This window comes from Notamacropus eugenii, chromosome 5, assembly GCF_028372415.1.
Source record: "Notamacropus eugenii isolate mMacEug1 chromosome 5, mMacEug1.pri_v2, whole genome shotgun sequence".
In the NCBI taxonomy this organism is placed as follows: domain Eukaryota; kingdom Metazoa; phylum Chordata; class Mammalia; order Diprotodontia; family Macropodidae; genus Notamacropus; species Notamacropus eugenii.
The window spans coordinates 126520790-126543891 of NC_092876.1; the positions used below are offsets into that span (position 1 = coordinate 126520790).

At 41.9% G+C, this 23102-nt stretch overlaps 1 protein-coding gene across 3 annotated transcripts in view; it reads right to left on the reverse strand.

Moving 5' to 3' along the window:
• Window positions 1-3886: 3886 nt before the first annotated feature.
• CAPN5 (calpain 5) overlaps window positions 3887-23102 on the reverse strand; it is a 157273-nt gene continuing 138057 nt past the window's right edge. For all 3 annotated transcript variants that reach the window (XM_072610773.1, XM_072610774.1, XM_072610775.1), the window contains 6 exons: window positions 22414-22609; window positions 19730-19852; window positions 14451-14647; window positions 11558-11676; window positions 9108-9244; window positions 3887-6369 (listed from right to left, as the gene is read on the reverse strand). In XM_072610773.1, the coding sequence (XP_072466874.1) occupies window positions 6187-6369; window positions 9108-9244; window positions 11558-11676; window positions 14451-14647; window positions 19730-19852; window positions 22414-22609 (955 nt within the window). In that variant the 3' untranslated portion in view covers window positions 3887-6186. The remainder of the gene's footprint in view (window positions 6370-9107; window positions 9245-11557; window positions 11677-14450; window positions 14648-19729; window positions 19853-22413; window positions 22610-23102) is intronic.

Sequence of the window (23102 nt, forward strand, 5' to 3'; positions counted from 1 at the left end):
TTTTTCCCTGTATGGAACTGCACTATATCTTTTTTTTTTCTTTTTATCACTCTGAATTTAAACACCAAAAGAGGAACATTTCCATATAGAATACAGGGGATTCTACATAAAACTATGATTCTTCATTTCATACATCTTGCTTTAAAAAAAAAAAAGATAGGTACATAGGGAGTGAGAGAGCGAGAGAGCAAGAGAGCGAGAGAGAGAGAGGGAGAGAGAGAAGGAGAGAGAAGGAGAGAGAGAGAGGGAGAGGGGGAAAGAGCGGGAGGGAGAGAGAAAGGGAGAGGGGGGGAGAGGGGGGGAGAGAGAGAGAGAGAGAGAGAGGGAGGAGTGGGGGGGGGAAGAATGAGAATCTTTCAAAACTGTCCTGATGGTACTTCCTTCTATACTCTTCCATTTTTGTTTGTTTGTTTTAAGATTAGGTCTCTCCTTCTCTCTCTCTCATCCAGGCTGGAAGGCCCCAGTCACTCAGGAGTCAAATTCTATTGCTAATTACTTGGGGAGCTCTGACTCGATCCATTTCTGAGCTGGACTGGTTCATCCCCTGCCTGCTTAGTCAACCTAGTATCCCATCACTCTCAGAGATTTACTCGGTGCAGAACTTAGTGAATAATCCAGCGTTTTAGGAAATGTAGCTCAAAACTCCTGAGCTCAAGCAATCCACAAGTCTCAGCCTCCCTAGGAACAGGGATCACAAGCTTTCACCACACTCGGCCCTAGTACTTTAAAACCTAGTCTAATGGCTCTTTTGAAGGGCACCACTATTGCTGTAGTGCTGGAACTGCAGTTAATTCTGCCTTGTTGGAAATGGTTGGCTCAGTATTTGTTTACTCATTTTTCAGTCATATCTGATTGTGACCCCATTTGCATTTTCTTAGCAAAAATACCAGAATGGTTTCTTATTGCCGGAAACTCAGGTAAACAGGGCTAAGTGACTTGCCCAGGGCCACTCAGCTAGTAAATGTCTGAGGCCAGAGAGAATAGAATAAATGGGGGGCCAGACAGGATAGGGGGAAATATAGTTAGTCTTACACAACACGACTGTAATGGAAGTCATTTGCAAAACTTCACAGATATGGGCTATATTGAATTGCTTGCCTTCCCAAAGGGAATAGGTGGGGAGGTGGGGAGGGAGGGAGCGAGGAAGAGAAGTTGGAACTCAAAGTTTTAGAAACAACTGTTGAGTATTGTTCTTGCAACTAGGAAATAAGAAATACAGGTAAAGGGGTATAGAAAGTTATCTTGCCCTACAGGACAAAAGAGAAGATGGGGATAAGGAAGGGAGGGATATTAGAAGGGAGGGCAGATTGGTGATAGGAGAAATTAGAATGGTTGGCGTTTTGGGGTGGGGGGAGGGGAGAAATGAGGAGAAAATTTGGAACCCAAAAATCTTTTGGAAAGGAATGTTGAAAACTTAAATAAATAAATTTTTTAAAAAATGTCTCAGGCCAGAAACTGAATTCAAGATGTCTTCCTAACTTTAGGCCCAGCACTCTATCCACTGTATCACCTAGGTGCCCTTCAATATACATTATTGAAAGTCTACTATGTGCTAGGTGATGGAAATACCAAGACAAGAGAGAGTTCCCACCCTCAATAAGCTTCCATTCTACAGGAAGGGGAGAGGAACACATGTACAAAGATAAGTAAGAATGAAGTACATAAAAAATAAATTCAGAGTAAGAGGTGAGGAGAGGCTCCAAACTGGAAAGCATCAGAAAAGGCATCCTGTAACAAAATGCCACTACAGCTGAGCCTTGAATGGAGCTAACGATTCTATGGGGGCATCTAGAATGGCACAGTGGATAGAGTGCCAGCCCTGAAGTCAAGAAGATCGGAGTTCAAATTCAGCCTCAGACACTTACTATCTGGGCAAGTCACTTCACCCTGTGTGCCTCAGTTTTCTCATCTGTAAAATGAACTGGAGAACAGCTTCAGTATCTTTGCCAAGAAAACCCCAAAATGAGGTCACAAAGAGTCAGGCAGGACTGAACAACAACAGAGATTTTAAACAATGTACAAATGATCATGGGAACTGGTGAATTGGGGTGATGGTGGGAGAAATCTTTGGGCAGTTGGGTCATCAGTCCTTTTTAGAGGGCAGACCTAGTGCCAACTTAGCTCCCCTACACAGGATCTGAGGCCTTGAGAAACATTCCCTGATGATGGCGATGAGGTGGATTGGATAGGTTGGAATTGGGCAGGAGAGAGATGGGAGATGGAAGGGAAGAGAAGGGCTCATTCTTTCCCCACCCCAGCAAGGTAACTCCCAAGCAAGAGCTGTGTCCCTGGGGTTCTCCTCACGGGCCGGCTCAAATGCTGCAGCCATCAGGAGATCACCGAGTCACACAACTGGGGGGCTACCACCCCTCTTAGGCCCTCTACTACAATCTTCCCCCATCAGGGCTTTGAACCAGGTCCTCTGAACCCAACAGAGGCTATCTCTTCCAACCCAGACCCCAAATCCGATGATCTTCCAACATGTGCCCGCTCTTCTAGTCCCATCACAAACATTGCTTCCCTCACGATCCAAATGAGAAAAGTAATAAATGAACAAAAGGAAGAAAAAGCATTTATTAAACGCTTACTAGGTGCTGAGCACTGTGCTAAGTGCTGGGAATACAAATAGAAAAGCAAATGCAGTGACTACCCTCAGGAGCTTCTATTCTAAGAGGGAGAAACAAGACACATAAGGTGAGAGGGGGTGGGGTGGGGGGCACTTTGGTCCAGAATGTAACAGATGGCGAGGGAGTCACATCCCCCTTCCTAGAACAATGGCAGAGTTGATGTGATTGTGGTTCCAGAACTAGAAGGGGATGTAGGGGAGGCTCTGATGGCAAGCTTGCTGGCGAGGCTGGTGAGGGGGCCAAGCAGTGGGGATGGGGTGAAGCATAACAGAGGTCTGCCTGAGAAATAAGGGGCCAGGAGAGGGAGGCAGTCACCTATCAGGACAACAGGGAGGACGCCAGCTCCAGAGAAGAGAGGGTACGATTTCTGTCTGGCCAGCTGCTATCAGGAAGATGAATACTGGAATTCTGGGCCTCAGAATTAGGAGGTTAAGAGTCAGTCTATCTAGGTCATCAATGGGACACAACGGCCCCCAAAGCAAATACAAATAGGAGATACATAAGCAAGAAAGGCAAGGGTCCCACTGTCCTTTGCCTTGGTCAGGCCCATCTGGGATGCCATATCCAGTTCTAGGCACCACATTTTCAGAAGGAAATTCACAAACTGGAGCACACCCAGAGAAGGGCAGCTAGGTTGGGATGGGGACTGGCGATCACATGGAAAGGATAAAGAACCTAGCCTTCAGGAAAGAGGGATGGAGGCTGAACTCAGGCTTCTGCATTCAAATATCTGGAGGGCATTCATGTGGAAGGGGTATAAGGGTTGCTTGGCTTAGACTCTGCTGTAAGAACCAGGAGGAATGGATGGGAAATGGCAATTTCTGTGTAATAGAAGGGAAAACTCCCTAACAGAGAGATGGGATGGGCTACCCTAAGAGGTAGATTGATCATTACTAGGGGACTCTATAAGACAGATACCTACAGGAGATGACATCTAAGGTCCCTCCAGCTCCAATATTCTGTGACAGAGACATTTGTACGTATGTAAATACAGTAGACTATATATTTACATATATGTATATTTGTGTATATATACATACACAGTGTATTGTGTACATACGCCTATATTTTTGTCTTTATACTGAATTCATCATGAAAAGCTTGACAAGCAAGTATCATTGGCCCCATTTCAAAGATGAGGAAAAGGGAGGCACTGAGAAGTTTAACTGACTTGTTCACTCTCACAACCACACACAGTCTCAATTCCAGACCCATGTGGAACACCTTGGGTCCCAACGCTGAGTTAAGGTAAAAAATAACTTACTTCTTTCTTTCTTTTTCTTTCTTTCTTCTTTCCTTCCTTCCTTCCTTTCCTTCTTTTTCTTCCTTCTTTTCCTTCTTTTTCTTTCTTCCTTCCTTTCTTCCTCATCCTACCTCTTCCTTCCTTTTTCATCCTACCCCTTCATGACGTTTTCCTCTTCCTTCTGCTTCCCATACCATGGACAACCTAGAGAGAGTGGAGTGTCCCAAAGCCATATGACCAGGACAGGAAGGAAGGATGGGAAAAGTCATAGGGAGCAGTCAAGAACCAGACTGTCTCAGTTTGGTAAACCTAGGTCCCAGTGGCAAAAGTCCTAGAGATGAAAAATTCCCAGGCATCCTAGAGGAAGAGTGACAAGGAGATGACATCTCCTTCCTCATTCAATCCTCAGGAAAGTAAAGGTAGGGACTGTACCTTTACAGTGCAATTATCTCTTAACTAGACCCAGGTTTACAATCTTCACTAAAGATTCTGGCTTCCTAACTACAAGGGGGATGATTTTCATCCCTCATTAAATTACAGGATCTTCCTTCCTAATGTTGATCTGAAGAATGAAAGGGTTCAGAACAACTGAGTCACTAAGGCCTCTGGGTAGACTTAACAATCCAAGGGACCTTTTGGAAAAACGGGTGTTTGGACTGGAGATGTTAAATTGTCCATGTCTCATGAATGTACTATGGAGAGAATAAGGTGTAGCTTTACAAAACAAAAACCAGTAAAAGCCCTAAACAGTTATATAGAATGCTCTGGCCTTTATCCAATTTCAAATTCCAATTATGGGGAAAAAAAAGAAAGTACATAGAATCTCATTCATCCTATCCCTAATTACATCTACCTGGAATCATGTTTTCAGAAGACCCAAAGAAAGTAGAGTTTAAAAAAAAAAAAAGAATGTGTTCTGGCCCTCTGTTTTTCCTAATCAACTTGAAACCCCTAGCACCTAAAATGTGAAATCAGAAAAACCACAACAAAGCAAGGAAGAAAACCATTAAGACACTTTGGTCTCAATATTGAGATGACAAGAAGGAAGATTCTTTGGCTTCTTGGGCTGATGTGGCCTATTTTGCAGAAGAAAATCCATCCTGCTTGGAGGGGAGAGGTTTTCCTTTGGTGCACCCCTTACCCCTGGACCTCAGCTTTGGCATGGCTAAGAGTCTTGTCTCTCATTGACAGCTGGGGCTGCCTTGGCACTGCTCTCTGACACATCTCATCCCATTGCCCAAGGGGGACAACTATCATCGTGACCGATGTGCAGATGTCTAGCTAGATGGGTAATGACCTGCTTTGGCAGGGGAACCAGTGACAACAGCTGGTCTGACTTGGATGAGATGATGCATGGAGTTGGGATCCTTCAGTATCTGACAGTTGGTTCAACTTGTGGGGAAAGCTACAGCATTGGTGACTGGTAGAGAGCCTGGCTGCATCCATACGCCAACATCAAGTCCCTTCACCTCTAAGATGGGATCTAATGGGAAGCTTTTAAAACAAACTGGCTTTTGCTCTCTTAGTGGAAGATCCAACAGAATTGGCAAAAGAAGACATCTTCTGATATGAAGATGAATTAATGGATCTCTTATGAATGAACAATCCTGGCAAATCTCCCACGCACTAACAAGGAGTCTGATGAGGTAGGAGGTTCAGGGAGGAGTCTCTGGCCTGGCCAAAAACCCAAAGGATCTCCTCTAAGTCCTACTCAGTCATTGGATACCTTTCACCTTGATGGAGTCATTCTCTGGTGTCACTGGTCACCCAGCCAATGAATGGGGGAGCCAAGTCTTTCTGACTCCTGGTTCAGGGCTCTCTCCGCTACAAAAAGATGTTGTTACTTTCTCTGAACAAAAGGGACCCCGGGGAGGGCAAACTGTCATTATGGTGGGTGGGAAGTGAGGTTGTGGGTAACTGAACACAGAAGGAGGTGAAGGGCAGTGGGGGATGGGGGGAGAGAAAGGGGTGAGGGGAACTGGCCAACAGAGAATTGGTTAGGGGTAAGAGCAAAATTCACAGGGTCACTGGCATGTAAGCAAGTGACTCTGAATGTGCCCTGTTCTGAAGTGCTCTGTGTCTTCTACCCCTCCATTGGCTAAGAGGTGCTGAAGGACCCAGAAGGCCTCTGGCACCATCAGACACTGTATTTCAAGAGATACATGCATAATTCTTCTATATGGTGAATTTGTCCTTGGGAAATAAAGAAATCTCATTGTGTATGTAAAGGGCTCCAAGAGAAAGCTGGAGCTACAAGGGAGTAGGTCCAGCCATGCCCCCCACAGACTGTGGGATTTCCATGGCTAAGGGGAAGCCCTAGATGTGGGTAAGGTTGCTGCTGCTGTAGACCTGGAGAGAGATGGTGCCAGGAAGGTCGTTGGAATTCCCATTGCCCCTATCTTGTAGATGCAGGGCATGTGATGTCTGGAGATCATCTGGATCCCCCTTCAGGGCCACCTGCCCCAGGAACTGATCCAAGAAGAATTTGTGGTTCCAAATCTAGGAGAAGAGCACACACATGGTGAGATAGCATGGGGTGGAGCAGCACATTTGTTCTGTGTGGTTCTGTGTGGGGGCAGCCATGTGGGCACAGGGGATAGAGTGCTAGACTTGGAGTTGGAAAGACCTGAGTTCAAATCCAGCCTCAGACACTTACGAGCTGTGAGAACTGAAGCAAGTCATTGACTCAGTTTCCTCATTTGTAAAATACAAGCCCAGGGTTGCTGTGAGGCTCAAATGAAATAATATAGTAAAGCACTTTGCAAACCTGAACTCTCTTTATAAATACTAGCTATATGATAATAGTATCATGACTAAGTCCAGTTCAATTTAAGTAATTCTACGAACACTATTAAGCACCTATAATATTGCAAGATGTCAGAGACACAGAAATAATATGAACACAGACCCCGTCTTCAAGGAGTTTTTGTATTACTGGGCAATATGATATACATATGCATGTACTAAAAATATAAAGTAATACCAAGTAATTTCAAGAAGGGAGAATACTCATAACTTGGAGAATTAGGAAAAGAGCTATCAAGGAGGTAGCATCTGAGAGGTGTCAGCTGAAGGACAGCTGAGACCTTCAAAGATTTTTTCAGTGCAAGGAACTAAAAATACAGAGTTAAAACAAGGGGCTAGAGCAGACACTTATGTTTCAGATGAAGCAAAAAAGGCAAGAGTACCAATCAATCAAAAACAAAGGAACAGCAAAAAATAGGAGATAAAATCTTATCCCTAAATGGGTAAGAAAAGAAATTTCATTTTGTTAAAAGGTACCTTAGACAATGAATATCAATACTAAACACACATGCACCAAATGGCATATCATCTACATTCTTAAAGGAAAAGTAAAATGAGTTACAGGAGGAAACAGTAAAACTATAATAGTGGGGAACCTCAAATGATTCCTCTCAGATCTTGATAAACCTACCCAAAAGATAAAATAGAAATGGAGGACCTGAATAGAATTTTAGAAAAGTTGGAAATGACAGACCTATGGAGAATATTTGAATGGGAATAGAAAGGAGTATACTTATTTCTCCAGCATGCGAGGCACAATCATAAATTGTATGATCATGTATTAGGGTATAAAAATCTCACAAACAAATATTAAATGTATCTTTTACCAAAAACAATGAAATAAACATTATATTCAAAAAAAGGGCTTTTGAAGCAAAGATTAAAAATTAACCAGAAACTAAATAACTCAATATAAGAAAAAATTTCCTACCAATTAGAACCATGCAAAAATGGAACCAGCTAGAAATGCTAGAGAGTAGATTCTTATTTATGAAAGAGTTGGATTGGTTGCCTCTGATATCCCTCCCAACCTATGGTTCTTAACAGAAAGTGGATGAGGGATTGAAGGTGAGGAGATCTGAGCCTGGGCTATGGATCTCAAAGTTTCTGATTAGAGAGCAAGGGTTCTTAACCTACAGGTTCATGGGTTCCCAAGGGGTCTATGGATAGATTTCAGAGAGTCTATGAACCTGAATGGAAAAATAAAATACATCTTTATTTTCATTAATCTCTAACTGAAATCTAGCATTTCCTTCAATTATGAATTTAAAAAAATATTATTGTGAGAAGCAGTCCACTGGTTTCACCAAGCTGCCAAAATGGTCAGACTGCCAAAGGGATCTATCACACACAAAAATATTAAGAACAGCAGTTTTTAAACCTTTTTTTAAAGGATCACTTTAAGGATCAAAGCTCTGATACCACTCTCTATGAACTGGGGGTATATATCAATTAACTGAAAGGGGCTAGTTTATTTAGGTCAAGTCCTTCACATAGCACTCCGCGCCCCCCCAATATGGCAGTAACTGAAGAGTTTTGTCTTCAGCTGTAGGTGTCACATTTTAGAAAATGAGTCAATAAGCTGAAAAGTATCCCAAGGAAGGAAACTAGGCTGGTGAAGAAGAGAAGGAAGAATATTTAAAGGCACTGGGAAGATTTACCCTGGAAAAGAGAAAACTGAGGGTAACAGTGTAGCTAGGTTCAAATACTTCCAAGGGCTGCCCCATTTAAACTGGGTTGGATTGTTTCTGCGTGGTTCTACAGGGCTGAACTAATAATAATGGGTGAACGTTGCAAGAAAGGCCAATTTAGGCTTGATATCCGGAAAAATTCTCGAATAATTAAGAGTCATCCCAAGTGGAAAGAGCGACTTTGGGAAGTAGTAAATTTTCCCTTTTAGTGGAAGTCTATGTTTTAGTTAGGATTTATGTTCAAGTAATGGTTGGAACTAGGTCACTGCAATCCCTTCCAATTCTGAAATTCTATAGTCAAATGAGAAACTGACGTGTAGTGAAATAAAAAGACTTGTACGAGATCGCAGTATGGTGGTGCATGCAAATGAAGAAATACGCAGGTCTGGAGTTAGAGAACATAAGTTCAAATGCTAGCTTTCAGGCTTATTAGGTTTTTTAATGATGGCCAAGTCTATGTTATTTCAAACCTGTTTTCTCATTTGTAAAATGGGATAGTTCTATTTACAGTAGCTACTCATAGATATCTTATGAGGAATGCAATACAAGACATGCCAAAAGTCTTAGAGCAGGTTGGAAGCTATAAAACCTTCAAACCTGCATGAAGACTTTTGGACATCCTGTATATGAAATGCGAATTAGGAACAGAATCAGGGCTCTTGACTGTATTCTCATTGTTATCTTGGTAATGCCTAGAGATTAGATACCTGTAGCCTGTGACCCAATGGGTCACACACCCACCTGGACTATGATGGGCTGCTCTGGCTTCTTACGATAGAAGATGCCTTTCACATCATACTCTGGGGTGCCGTTAAGCTTGTGCACATCCGATCGGACTGTCTCTCCTTCACATTTGATGATCACGTAGGAGTTAGTCCCTGTGGGAAGAGAAATGGAGCATGGAGAAAACTCGGAGGGCAAAGAAGCAGGGCAGAAAGGATACTATAAGCTTAATGAACAAGGCCACTCTGAGAAAAGGACCTGGGATCACTGAAGAGGCACACCCGATCCCAGCATCCCCTCTCAGGTCTAGACCTGTCATTTCTGACTGCTTCCTAAAAACTGTCAGCTCCCCTTACATTCCATGGGTATCCAAAGCCCCCAATGCTCCAAACTGACCTCTGATTCTGATGGAACCTTTATCTTTTCAGTTACCCAGGTTTGGAAACTCATTTTGAACTCTTTCCCTCTTATTCAAGCACTGTGGTACTGTGGATATAACACTGAATTTAGAATCAGATTTAACTCCAAGATTTGAGTTTCTGCCTAGTAAGACACTCACTAGATGTGTAACCCTAGACAAAACACTGAATCTCTCTGAGCCTAATTTGTCATCTGTAAAATTGGGGGGCTGGACTTAATGACCTCCAAAACTCCATTATGGTTCTAAAAACATGATCCTAAGGACCTATGACCCTGTCATCCCTTACAAGACCTTGTCAATCCCACCTCCACATGTCTCACGTCCATCCCCTTCTCTTGACCTCTTCACCTTTTTCTTTACCTCTGTAAAGCACCTCTGCCTTCACTAGTGTAGTCACTTTCTAACAGATAGGAAAATGAAGGTTTCAAAGGTCCTCTTAGAAGGATTTAATCTATTCTGCACATATGCCCCCAGGTTAATCTTCTCCACAAACAAACCTAAACTTATCACCTCTCCCACGGTCATTATCCTCCACCTCTCTCTTTTGTATTCTAGCCAAACCAAAGCTAAGGATCTCCTGGTCTCATACTACCTCTGTAAATTCTTGCAGACCTTCTCCCATGCCCAGAACCACAATAGTAACAATTCATGTGTTCACAGCACTTTAAGGTATCAAAGCACTTTATAAATATTAACTCATTTGGTACTCACAATCGTGGGAGGTGAGTGCTATTATTATCTCCATGTTACAGATGAAGAAACTGAGGCAGATAGAAATTAAGTGACTTGCCCCAGGGTCACAAAACTAGTGTGTTTGAGGCTACATAATGACGATGATGATGATGACGATGACAATGATGATGATGATGATGATGATGATATCCAACATTTATATAGTGCTCACTACATGCCAAGTATGTGATAATTTTACAATTATTAATACAATTATTAACTTTACAATTATTATTTGATCCTCCTGACAACTTTGGGAGGTAGGTGCTCTTATTATTCCCATTTTACAGATAAGGAAACTGAGGGAGGTAGAGATGAAGTGACTTGCCCAGGATTGTGTCTGAGGCTGCATTTTAATAATAATACCAAACACATATAGTGCGTACTATGTGCCACACGCTGGTAAGTATTTTACAAATATTATCTCATTGGATCCTCACAACAACCCTGAGAGGTAAGTGCTATTGAGGAAACTGACATTATTGAGGCAGACAGACATTAAGTGACTTGCTCAGGGTTCCGTTTCACTGCTAGTGTGTGTCTGAGGCTCCCTTTATCTCATATCTTCCTGACTCCAGGTCTAGCACTCGGTCCACTGTACTGCCTTCCTGCCTCATATATATCTCCATCTGTTGATATCCTTCTCTTCCTTCATGATCCAGCTTAGATGCGTCTCCATGAAGTGTCCTCTGGTCTTCCTCAGCTGGAAGTGATTCTTCCTTTGATGACTCATTCTCTGTCGTAATGCCTTCTTCTAACTTGTATATAATTATTTGCATACATGCCTTGTCTCCCTTCTAGCTTCTATGCTTCTTGAGGGCAGCGACAACGCCATTTAAAGCATTTTTGTACCCCTTCCCAGCACAGAGACTCTGGCACAAATAATCCTTCCAAACCTCCATGATTTCCAGTGTGTTAAGACCCTTCCCTGACTGAGATCACAAATCCCTCCCTGCTTTAGTAAATTGTCTTCAAGTGCCGCTGTGACCTAAAACTTCATTTCCTGGTGGCCAGTCTGCCAGTGATGAAGCCCTCTAAATTCACTAAGGCTGATTGGCTCTATCTTTGAAATCTTTCCAGGTTGGCAGGGTCGGCCAGATGCGAAGGGAGGCCTTCAATGAAGGCTTACATTATGCAGTTATTATATGATAAATTCAAGCAATTCACCAGCCTCAACCTCCAACACTCAGCCTGCCCAAACTATTCTAGCCTGGGCCAAGCTGGGGCTTTGTTCTCAGTGGGAAGGAGGGAAACCATGACATCCCAAGGAAGAAGCAGAGAGGACAGAAATGAAGCAAACAGGAAGAATACCTACCTTCTGAAGGGGAATCCCTCAGCCCCTCAGCTTTGATGATATGGACCTGGGACACAACTTGAGGATAACCGAATATTCTATTCCACCACCAATGGCGGGGCTGATCCAGGTGCAATTCCCTGAGGGGACGAGAAGAGAGAGAAAATAAGAAAAGGGCACAGAAGATGAGGAGAGAGAAAAGATGAGGAAAGAGACAGGAATCAATTTGGGGAAGTAAAGGAAGGAAAACAAGGACAAGAATCAAGAGAGTAAAGAGGGAGCAAAAAGGGAATTGAAATCCTTCCATGAAGGACTTTTCATTGGATAGCTCCATTCTTATATCATCTCCTGCAAATTAGTGGGCCTTACCTACTACTAGTGTCCTAGCAATAGGTACTTTCTATCAAATCTGGTTTTGGCAGATATATATATATAAGTTACTTCAAAATTCTTAGTGTATTTTTAAGATTTAATAGCATAAAACTGCACTAAGATTTTTGAGACATGCTGGGAAAAAACAATAGCTAACATTTACAGAGCACTTTAATGTTTGCAAAGCACTTTATAAATCTTATCTCATACAAGACTCAATTATTATCCTTATTTTACAGTCACAGAAACTGAAGCAGACAGGTTAAGTGACTTGCCTAGGATCATGCGGCTAGATTTGAATTCAGGGCTTCCTGACACCAGGTCTAGCATTTGACCCACTGCACCACTTATACTTAAGCCTCACATTCTTGATCACCATCCCTACTTCCTGTGTGATGTCACAGATGGTCTGCTTCACTGCTTTGAGTCTCAGTTTCCTCATCTGTAAAATCAGGGATTTCGGCCAGATAATGTCATCGGTTCCTTCCAGCTCTAAATTCTATTATCCAATCTATGGAATGTTTGATAAAGTGGAAAATATGAATTACATAAGCAAAAACTTCTTATTTAATAAAAACTGCCAGTTACAGTAGAAATCAATTTGGCAGAAATTAGACTTAGACTAACACCTTATATCATGTTCCTCAATATAATCTACATGGAAATGCAACCTTAATATTAAAGAGCAGATTATTAAAAAATTAAAAGAGAAACGGATAGTATACCTCTCACAGATATGGGTAGGAGATGTATTCTTAACCAATTAGAGATGGAGGCAACCCCAAGAGATAAAAGAGATAACTATGATTATATGAAACTGAAAAAAACTGCACAGACAACACTAATGAATCTAAGACAGAAAAGAAAGCAGTAGAATGGGGGGAAATCTTTGTATCCAACTTCTCTAATATGGCTTTGGTAACCAAGATACAGAAACTATTATTATTATCATCATTAATAGTAATATAATAATACATGCATATAGCTAATCGTCATTCTTCAATAGATAATCAAAGGATATAAACAAACAGTTCTTTAGAAAATTGCAAACTATTCACAACCACATGAAAAAAATGCTCCAAAGCACCAGTAATGAAAAATTCAAATTTTTTAAAATGTGAGATTTCACCTCACATCCAGCAAGAGGCAAAAATGACCAAAAAACTGCAATAGCCAATCTTTTGTTTTCAGATTTTTTTAAAGATATCTATCAATTGTGACTTTTTTCTCTTTAAAAAAATCCTATTTATCATATGCAATGGCTTTCTGGGAGAGAGAGGGAGAGACAGAGAGAGAGAGAGAGACAGAGAGAGATACTTGGAATAACTATGGTGATACAAGAAACTGAAAATATCAACAAAAACTTATTTTTTCATAAGAAATAGTCCATGTTGAAGGGCTTGTAGGATGACAGGCATACCAATACACTGTCAGCAGAGCTGTAAAATGATACAATAATTTTGGAAAGCAATCTGATATTATGCAAATAAAGTGACCAAAATGTTCATACCCTTTGAACTACACACTGCATTACTCTACTTAAAGCCCAAAGAAACCATCAACAAGAAGAAAGTCACCATACACACTAAAATACTGGTAGCAGCACTTTTTATGTTAGCGAAGAAGTGGAAACAAAGGCGATGCATATTAACTAAGGAAAGGCTACGTAAACTGTGGTATATGAATATTCATTCATGAAACATTTATTAAGTGCCTACTATGTGCCAGGCACAGTGCTGAGAATTCAAAAAGAGGCAAAAGGCAGTCTCGACTTTCAAGGAGCTTACAATCTAAGGAGACAACATGCGGACAAACAAAGCAAGCTATGTGGAAGATAAATAGGAAATCACTAAAAGAGAAAGCACTGGAATGAAGAGGTGTTGGCTTCTTGTAGACATGGGACTTAAGCTGGGACTTAAAGGAAGTCAGGGAAGTCAGTAGTCACAGTGGAGGAGGGAGAGCATTCCAGCCATGGAGGACAGTCAGAGAAAATACTAGGAACTGAGAGGTGGAATATTTTGTTTGTGGGACACCAGGAGGCCAGTGCTACTACGCAGGAGAGCATGTGCAGAGGAACAAGATGTAAGAAGAATGGAAAGGTCAGAGGGGGCTAGATTATGAAAAGCTTTGAATGTAATGAATATTATTGTGCTGTAACATTACTGTGTGATGAATACAGAGAAGCACAGAAAGATCTCTATGAACTACTGCAGGACAAAGTAAGCAGAACCAAGAAAACAATATAGGCAGTGACTATTTCAATCCATGAAAACCTGGTCCCTGTGGTAGCCTCAGCTCTACCATTATCTCATTTTGAGCCAGCGCAAGTACCTTTCCTCTCTCTGGGACCTGGCTCCCTCTTCCATAAAAAGGGAATTATTATCTTTCCTGTCCCACTTACCAAATAAGACACTCTGGATTAAGTTAAAAGTGTCATATGTGAGATTTTTATAAATGGGAAACTGGGAGTTATGGGGCAAGGGAATCAAGCAAGTCCTATTCTTTTGGATCCTCCCCTTTCCCCCCAACCCCAAGCACTTACTGGCAGGAGGCACGCACGTCTGTGAAGATCCTGAGGAGGAATTCGCATGTCTGGCCCGGCTCAAAGGTGGTGGGGATGATGACATATCGGCCCTCTTTCTGTTCAGTCCGTAGGAAGACACTGCGAGAATTGATATAGATGGAACCAGCTGTCTTTTCCTGGATAGTATGCATACGATACTTTCGGTTTGACTCCACCTGCAGAGAAAACAGTGTCTGAAACTTTCCCACTCCCAGGTCTCTCCATACCCTAAGCTTCCCACATCACCAACTCCTGTTGCCATATTCTCCCTAAGGTGGTCCAAAGGAATAGAATTTGGACTCTTAATTCCTTGGAGACCTTAGGATCCTAGAACCTTAGTGACTCGAAAATATCAAAAACAACAACAAATTTTTATGACAACAAATGTCAGAGCTGGAAACGACGACTGTGGAACATAGAATGTTCAAACTAAGAAGTGTCTTAAAACACAGAAGATGGAATGAACCGTACAACCAGAGGTGTGCTGGTCAATATTTTAACAACCATTTCTCTAGGGGAAGGTGAGTGGAGAGAAGGAAAGTGTATGAATAATAAACTTTTAAGTTTAATTTAATTAAGTTTAATCTGCATTATTAACATTTTCTTCATCCCTTTCTTAAGTCTAGACAATCAATAAAACAATGAAACAAGCCCTGATTTATAATTTGCTGATTTTTGAGGTATAAATGTTCACCTAAAAATTTCCCAACTGGACAGTCAGTACGGGCTAGCCCCAGCACACTCCTGTGCTTACAGTATCAAGGATGAGAACTGGGGAGGGCTATTTGGACACAGAATACAATATGCCAGAGACAGAAAGGGTCTTAGAACGTAGAATACAAAACATTAGATCTGGAAGGGAATTGAGTCCACCAAAGATCCAAGCCCCAAGAAGGGGCTTCAGAAGTCATTTAATAAAATTCCTTCATCTGCCAGATGAGGAAGAGGAGGCCAGAGAGGTGGAAGAGGACAGCAAGTTTATGCTATGTCTCTTGACTCCTAATTTAGTGGCCGTGCTGCTGGTATATCACCTCTATCTACATCACGACTCAAGGGTTCTTGGTTGGATGATACAGATAAAAAGAGATGGGTACAAGAGATATGAACTCAAGGAAAACCAACAGGGTTTGGCAATTGACTAGATGGAAAGAGTAAGGGAGACGAAATATCTGAAGGTGAGAAAAACATAACAAATACATAAAATAAATATAACAAATACATAAAAAATTTATATAACAGTGGTTCATGTTCAGCAAAGTGCTTTCCCCACAACGTGTAAGGGAGGCAGGTAGGTCAGTGGTTGCCATATTACAGATGAGGAGACTAGACCTGATGGAGGCTAACTAGGCCAGGGTTCTATTTTTTAAAAATATTTTTCATTTATTTTCAGTTTTCAACATTCACAACCACTTTTATTAGAAATTTATTTCACTCCCCCTCCCCCAAAGGGCATGCAATCGGATATAAGCTATTCATGTATGATCACATTAAATATATTTCCACATTAGTCACGTTATGAAAGAAGACTCAGAACAAAAGGAAAAAACAAAAAAACAACAAACGAAAGAGAAAATCATGTGCTTCGATCCACATTCAGACTCCAGAGCTTCTTCTCTGGATTCGAAAAGCAGTTTCCATCATAAGTCTTCGATCCTTGCACTGTTTAGAAAAGCTAAGTCTAAAACAGTCAGTCATTATACAGTGTGGCTGTTACTGTGTACAGTGTCCTCCTGGTTCTGCTCACTTCACTCAGCATCAGTTCATGTAAGTCTTTCCAGGTTTTTCTGAAGTCCGCCTGCTCAACATTTCTTATGGAACAACAGTGCATTACATTCATACACCACAACTTGTTCAGATATTCTCCAATGCATGGGGCATCCCCTCAGTTTCCAATTCTTTGCCACCTCAAAAAGAGCTGCTATAAATATTTTTGTACATGGGCTTCCTTTTCCCTTTTTATGATCTCTTTGGGATACAGACTTAGTAGTGGTATTGCTGAATTAAAGGGTGTGCACAATTTGATTGCCCTTTGGGCATAGCTCCAAATTGTTCTCCAGAATGAATGGATCAATTCGCAACTCCACCAACAATGCATTAGTGTTCCATTTTTCTGACATCTTCTCCAACATTTATCATTTTCCTGTTAGCCAGGTGTGAGGTGGTACCTCAGAGTTGTTTTAATTTGCATTTCTCTAATCAATAGTAATTTAGAGCATTTTTTCATATGACTCTAGATAGTTTTAATTTCTTCATCTGAAAACTACCTGATCATATCCTTTCACTCTTTTATCAATTGGGGAATGACTTGTATTCTTATAGATTTGACTCAGTTCTCTATATATTTTAGAAATGTTCTCTATATATTTTAGAAATGTTCTCTATATATTTTAGAAATGTCTTTATCAGAGACACTGGCTGTAAAAATTGTTTCCCAGCTTTCTGCTTCCCTTCTAATTTTGGTTGTATTAGCTTTGTTTGTGCAAAAACATTTTAATTTAATGTGATCAAAATTATCCACTTTGCATTTGATAATGTTCTCTATCTCTTGTTTGGTCATAAATTCTTCCCTTCTTTATACATCTGACAGGTAAACTATTCCGTGCTCTCCTAATATGCTTATAGATTCACCCTTTATGTTTAAATTGTGTACCCATTTTAACTTTATCCATTGGTCTATTAGACAAGAGGTTCTTAACCTGGGGTCTATGAACTTCAGGTTTTTAAAAATATTTTGATAACCGTATTGTTGTGGGGTTTTGCGGGGGGGCTTTGTCTCCCCAGTCCTTAGCATAATTCTTGGCACACAGTAAATTCAAATTTATTAAGCAACTACAAGGTACTATACTAAGTGCCAAAGTGTTATGTAAATGTAAGTTATTATTATGATGATGTATTAGAAGTTATTACCCACCTGTAAGGTGCTCGACACTGTGCTGTTATATAAATATCTATCATTATTATTATTATTTAGTAAGCACTCAGAATCTACCAAATACTGTCCTAAATGCTTTACAATTATTATCTTACATGGTCCTCACAACAACCCTGGGAGGTAGGTACTATTATTATCATCCCCATTTTACAGATGAGGAAACTGAGGCAGACAGAAAGCTAGGTGATGGCTAGTAAGCGTCTAAAGCCAAACAGGAACTTGTTTTCCTGACTCCAGGCCTGATGCTCTATCCTCTGCAGGTCCTACTTATGTAAATTATGCATGAAAACACACGTTTCTGAGTTCTGAGAAGTGGTCCATGGATTTCACCAGACTCACTACCAAAGGAGGCCAGGACACAGGAAAGGGAAAGAATCCCCAGATGTCTGGCCTATCAGATGGTCATGCTATCAGATGGCTGAGGTTCTAAGTGACCAAAAGGCTTTTAGTGTCATCAATAGAAACAGGGAAACTTGAAAGAGATGCGGATTTGGGGGGAGTGTACAGGTGAGGAGGTCCTAACAGCAACAGCAGGAAAAAATAATCCCTGACATGATAATATGGTCAAGGTTAGCGGAGTGTTCTATGTGCACTATTTCACTGGCCCTCACAACAATACTGTGAGGTGGATGACACAGAAAATACAGGCTGTACCAAGAGTTGGGAATGAAAGCTACATTAAGACTTTGGGCACAACTCTGTGTTATATTTCTTTTACATAGGAAGACACTACAGGTTAGGCTGCATGTAACGTATAAAAAGTTCAAGAGAGTTTCTGGGCAATTAATCATTTTATTAATTATGGCTAGCAAAGACTTAATAAAAGGATTCGTCATTTGGCTGTCTCTCATGAACCAAAGACGGATCATGGTGTCCTACTGATGCTTGGAAGAATGGGTGTTCCTGACAGATGACAATCAACTCTGATTGGTTAACAATTAATGAGAAGAATTAATATTTTGAGAGGTGGAGCTATTCTAATGAGAGGCTGGGGGACTCAACTTTATGTCACTCTTACTCCCAGGACATACCCAGCCCTGGGCAATCTAGACAAAGTATCTACACACACTTTCTCCACCCCCTTTGGATCAGGTCTAAACTTTCCCAGGTGGGTGGGATCTGAATGAGACTGAGGAGAAGGTTAATCCAATCTCATTGTCAGTCCTATGGATCTCCCCAATAGTAAATGGTTGTTAATATAAGAGAGAAATCATCATTCTTCTGGGTTGGATGCAAAATTTGAAACTGCTAAGTCCATGTGTGGTGACAGTACATACTGCCTAATATGTGCTAAGGAGGAGGAGGATGATGACGATGATGACGACATCTATGTGGTACTTGAAGGTTTAAAGACTCTCTTATTGACATTACCTCATTAGATCTTTACAACAACCCAATAAAGGGAGCAGTGAAAGCATTATTATCTCTCATTTTACCAATGAGAAAACTTGAGGCTCTCAGAGATAACATATGGCTTATCCAAGGTCACAGTGCTAGGATCAAGCTCCAGGTCTTCTAGTGCCACTCCACCACGCTGAGTCAGTCAGAAGAGAAGCAGTAAAATGCAGCCTGATTTGTCAAACCAAGATACAACACCTTCAGAAAACCCCCAAAGACAGATTCATACCTGGCTGGAAGCTCTGGGAAACATGGGAGAAGTATGACATTGGGTTGGAGGAGGTGTTCTCCTCCAACCTCCAATGTTGCGCTCAGTCCCAGGCGCATCCTCCAAAGTTTAGGGCTCAAAAGAGTGCATCTTGCCCATTCCCTTGGGGAAGGCTAGGGAACTCCTGTGAGGGGTGCTGTCAAAGCACCTCACAGAATGGAACTAGCTGCCAGCTGACAACCCTCTATGCCAAGCAGAAATAGGTACTCATTCTTACGATAGGATCCCAGGATTCAATGGAGGAAGAGACTAGAGCTCATCTAGTTCAACCTGCTCGTGTTACAAAGGAGGAAACTGAGGCCCAGAGAAGTGAGGTAATTTTGCCCAAGATCACAGGGCAGTCAGCCCACACAGCATAGACAAATCTGGATCCTTAGAACCTGAATCCAGTGCTTTTGCTGTTCAACCCAGCTCAATGCAAGCCCAGAAATAAGCCAGGATGTGGACCCCAAAAGCCAGGAGTGAGCAGGCTTCCCATGCTGTGGGATTTAAACATAGTTCAACAGCCCAAATTTCAGACTGCCCTGGCCACCATCCTCACCTTCCCTAGGGACAGAGAAGGGGTCCACTAAGGGTCCGTGAGAGTTCTCTATCTTATAAGTGAAAGGGGAGCCTCCCCCCACCAGGGGAACAGGGCCTGCCCCTGGGGCCCCTGCTTACCTTGTAGATGTCAAAGCCAATAGCCAGGTTCTCAGCTTTGCCCTGCCTGCGGGTGGTCCTTCTTGTTTTCTGCTGCAGACAGATAAGCACCTCATCCCCTGGTTTCTTCACATTGAACACATACTGGGGACAAGAGAAAAAGAGAAGAGGGCTTTAGGTTCATGAAAGAAGGATCAGAGCATTGAAGAGCTGACGTATGCCACAGAGATTGTCTAGTTCAACTCCATCTCATTTAACAAACGAGGCCCAAGAGCGGAAGTGACTTCCCCAAGGTAGTAAGTAAAAGAGCCAGGATTCAAATTTGGGCCCTTAAACTGTAAATCCAACTTTCTAAATCCACTCTGTCTCTCTCACAATCATGTTATCTGGGGATCTAAGATGGGAAGTCTAGAAAGACAAACAGTAGGAGGAGGGAACAGGTAATAACAATACCAGCTCAGGACCAGCCCTGTGATTTCATTAATGTAACAAAATCCCTGATCAGGAAACCCCATCTACCAGTCATCACCTTGTCTGAACCTTGTGCTCTCAGAAAGTTGGCCAAATATCTGTGAAGAGTCACGCTGAAATCAGGATCATGATAGTGACGATGACAACGACTGATAATTAAATAGCCTTTATGAAGTTTGCACAGCATTTCACAAATGCTCTTATTTGGTTCTCACAACCTTGTGAGGTAGGTATGATTGCCCTCATCATAAAGGTGAGGGAGGTGGGAAGGTGAGACTGTCAGGTGGTCTGCCCGTAATCAGACAGTTACAAGGGGAAAACGAGTTCCTGGTATAGTAGTTCAAAGACTCAGAATATGAGAGCTGTGAAAGACCTCAGAGACGACCAAGTTCAGTCTCCTTATTTCATAGATGAGTTTCCATCACTCAAGGAGAAGGGAGAGGACCACTTGTCAGGCATCTTGTAGGATGGATTTCTGCTTAAGTGTAGGTGGGACTACTTATTCTCTGGAGTCATGTTTAGCTCTGATAGTCTATGATTCCATGAAGGAGATATATCTCTGGAGATGGGGAGGGGTTAGGGAGAAATAGAGAGAAAGAGATGCAGACACACACACAGAGATGCAGAGAGAGAATACGGAGAGACGAAAAGAGAGGAGAGAGACAGGAGACAGAGGAAGAGAGAGAGGATAGACAGATACAGAGAGAGGGAAGGAGGGAGAGGGGGAGTGAGGGAGAGAGATGGAGAGAGAGAAACAGATAGAAAGAAAGAGACAGAAAGAGATAGAGAGAGGAGAGACTGAGAGAGAGAAATAGAAAGAGGGAGAGAGGCAAGGAGGGAAGGAGAGAGGGAGTAGGGGAGAGAGATGGAGAGAGAAACAGAGGCAGAGACAGAAAAAGACAGAAGGAGATAGAGGAGAGACTGAGACAGAGAGAAAGAAAGAGAGGGAGGGAGGGAGGGAGGGAAAAAGAGAGATATATAGAAAGACGCAGAGAGGTGGAGACGGAGAAGGAGAGAAAGGGAGAGAAGGAAGGAGACAACACAGAATGTGGGAGTTGCGAGATGATAGGCAACGGCATAGGGAAAGGTTTGACTTGTGTTAGGGGTGGGAAGTTAAGGCTGTGGGGGAAAGTGGGCCAAATGCTTTTGTGGACAAGGCTTGTTTTAAGGACTGAGCTGTAGATGTTAAATTATAATCATGATGATGTCCACTAGCCCCACCCTCATTTTATACACAATAATGAGTGCCCTCCAGTGGCTTTGTCTTCTTATACCCCCAAAGGGAAGGGAATGACTCAGGTGTCTTAAAGCAGGAGTGTCAAACTCAAACAGAAACTGTCTCTGTGGCTGCAACTTGACCTAGAAAGCTACAAATTAAAATATCTATACTGTGTTATAATTGTATTTACTTTGTTGTATATTTCCCCATCACATTCCAATCTGGTTCAGTCCTCACTGCAGAGCTGAGCAGTGGATCTATACATCAAGTCCCATAAGGCTGGAAAGATTTTGGTATGAATATAATGGGTGATTATTGTCCAAGAACCAGTCTATCTTAGTTCAAAGCAGCATATCATCAGGTTGATCTGCAGAAGGACAAATTTCTTGGCTACAGTAACTGTCAATAACAATCTATGAAATTATAAAAGACTATTATTGTTGGCGGAGGGCCTAGACTCATGAAATAAGATTCCTCAGGTTCTGAAGGAAAGTGACAGAGCCTTTTGGTGTGCTGAATATCTTCGTCCCTAGAATCCTGTGGAATAGGATTAGAGATGAGGAAACTAAGGCCCAGGATGAGAAGGTCCCACAGCCAATAAACACTAGTCCTAAGACTTGTGCCTCATAAATTGAGTTATTTGCACTTCATCTTGCTTCCTTCCTATATTTCACAAAGGCAGAAACTGAAGTACAGAGTTGTAAGGCAGTTTATACAACAATTCTGTGGCAAAGCTGGAATTTGAACTCATCTCTTAATTTTTCAACAAGTATTGTTTTACTAACTGTACCATGCTGCCTCTTTACCCTTTTTCTCACTCTTTCCACTGCCTCCCTCAAGGGTATGGGGGCATGGCTTGCATATATACAAGGTATCCCCAAAATCTTTCCTTAAAACTGCACTAAGATTTTTGGGACACCTTGTACATTTGGGACAGGAAGTAAAAAGAGTGCCTGGAAAGGAAGAGGGAGGACACAAAGGCAGGGAATCATGTGGATCCCCACTCTTAGCTCACCTGGGGGTTTTGGAAGAAGGTCTCCTTGTGGTTGATACAGCCTCCACTGCGGTTCTTCAGAGGATTCTCATGATACTTCCACTCCCCTTTGATCTTTGCCTCCTCCCAGGTCTTGTGGATGCTCAGGTAGGATGTGTTGATGACAAGACACTTGATGAGGTCCGTGAAATATCGGCAGAGGTCTTCAAATGTCATCCTGGGTGAAGAGGTTATAGTGAGGGATGCAACAGCCAGCATGCCACAGAGGAAGAATCCTCGTCTCCCTCCATTCTGGAAAGACATTTCTAATTCCAATGGCACTAAAACTAGGCATTTGATGAGATAGGGAAGAAGGCACTCCAGCCTGAAATTTATGAGAATCCCAGTTCTGGTAATGTTAGGGCTACCAGAGTGGAATTTAGGATAAATCACTTTCCTTTCCTGGATCTCAGTTTTTTGACTGATTATCCTTACAAAATAAGGGGAAAAGAAACTGAGAAAAAAAACTCAGTTATTGCCCAGGCTGTGTCTCATGCCCTCCTGAAACATACTTCTTCCTCACCATCTCTTGGAAGCTCTGGATCCTCCTTCAAAATTCAGCTGAAGGTCCATCTCCTATAAGAAGCCTCTTCTGATCTCTTCAGCTGCCAGGGTCTCCTCCACTACTCCTGCTACCCAGTGACCTTGCATCTTCTTTATATACATTTTCT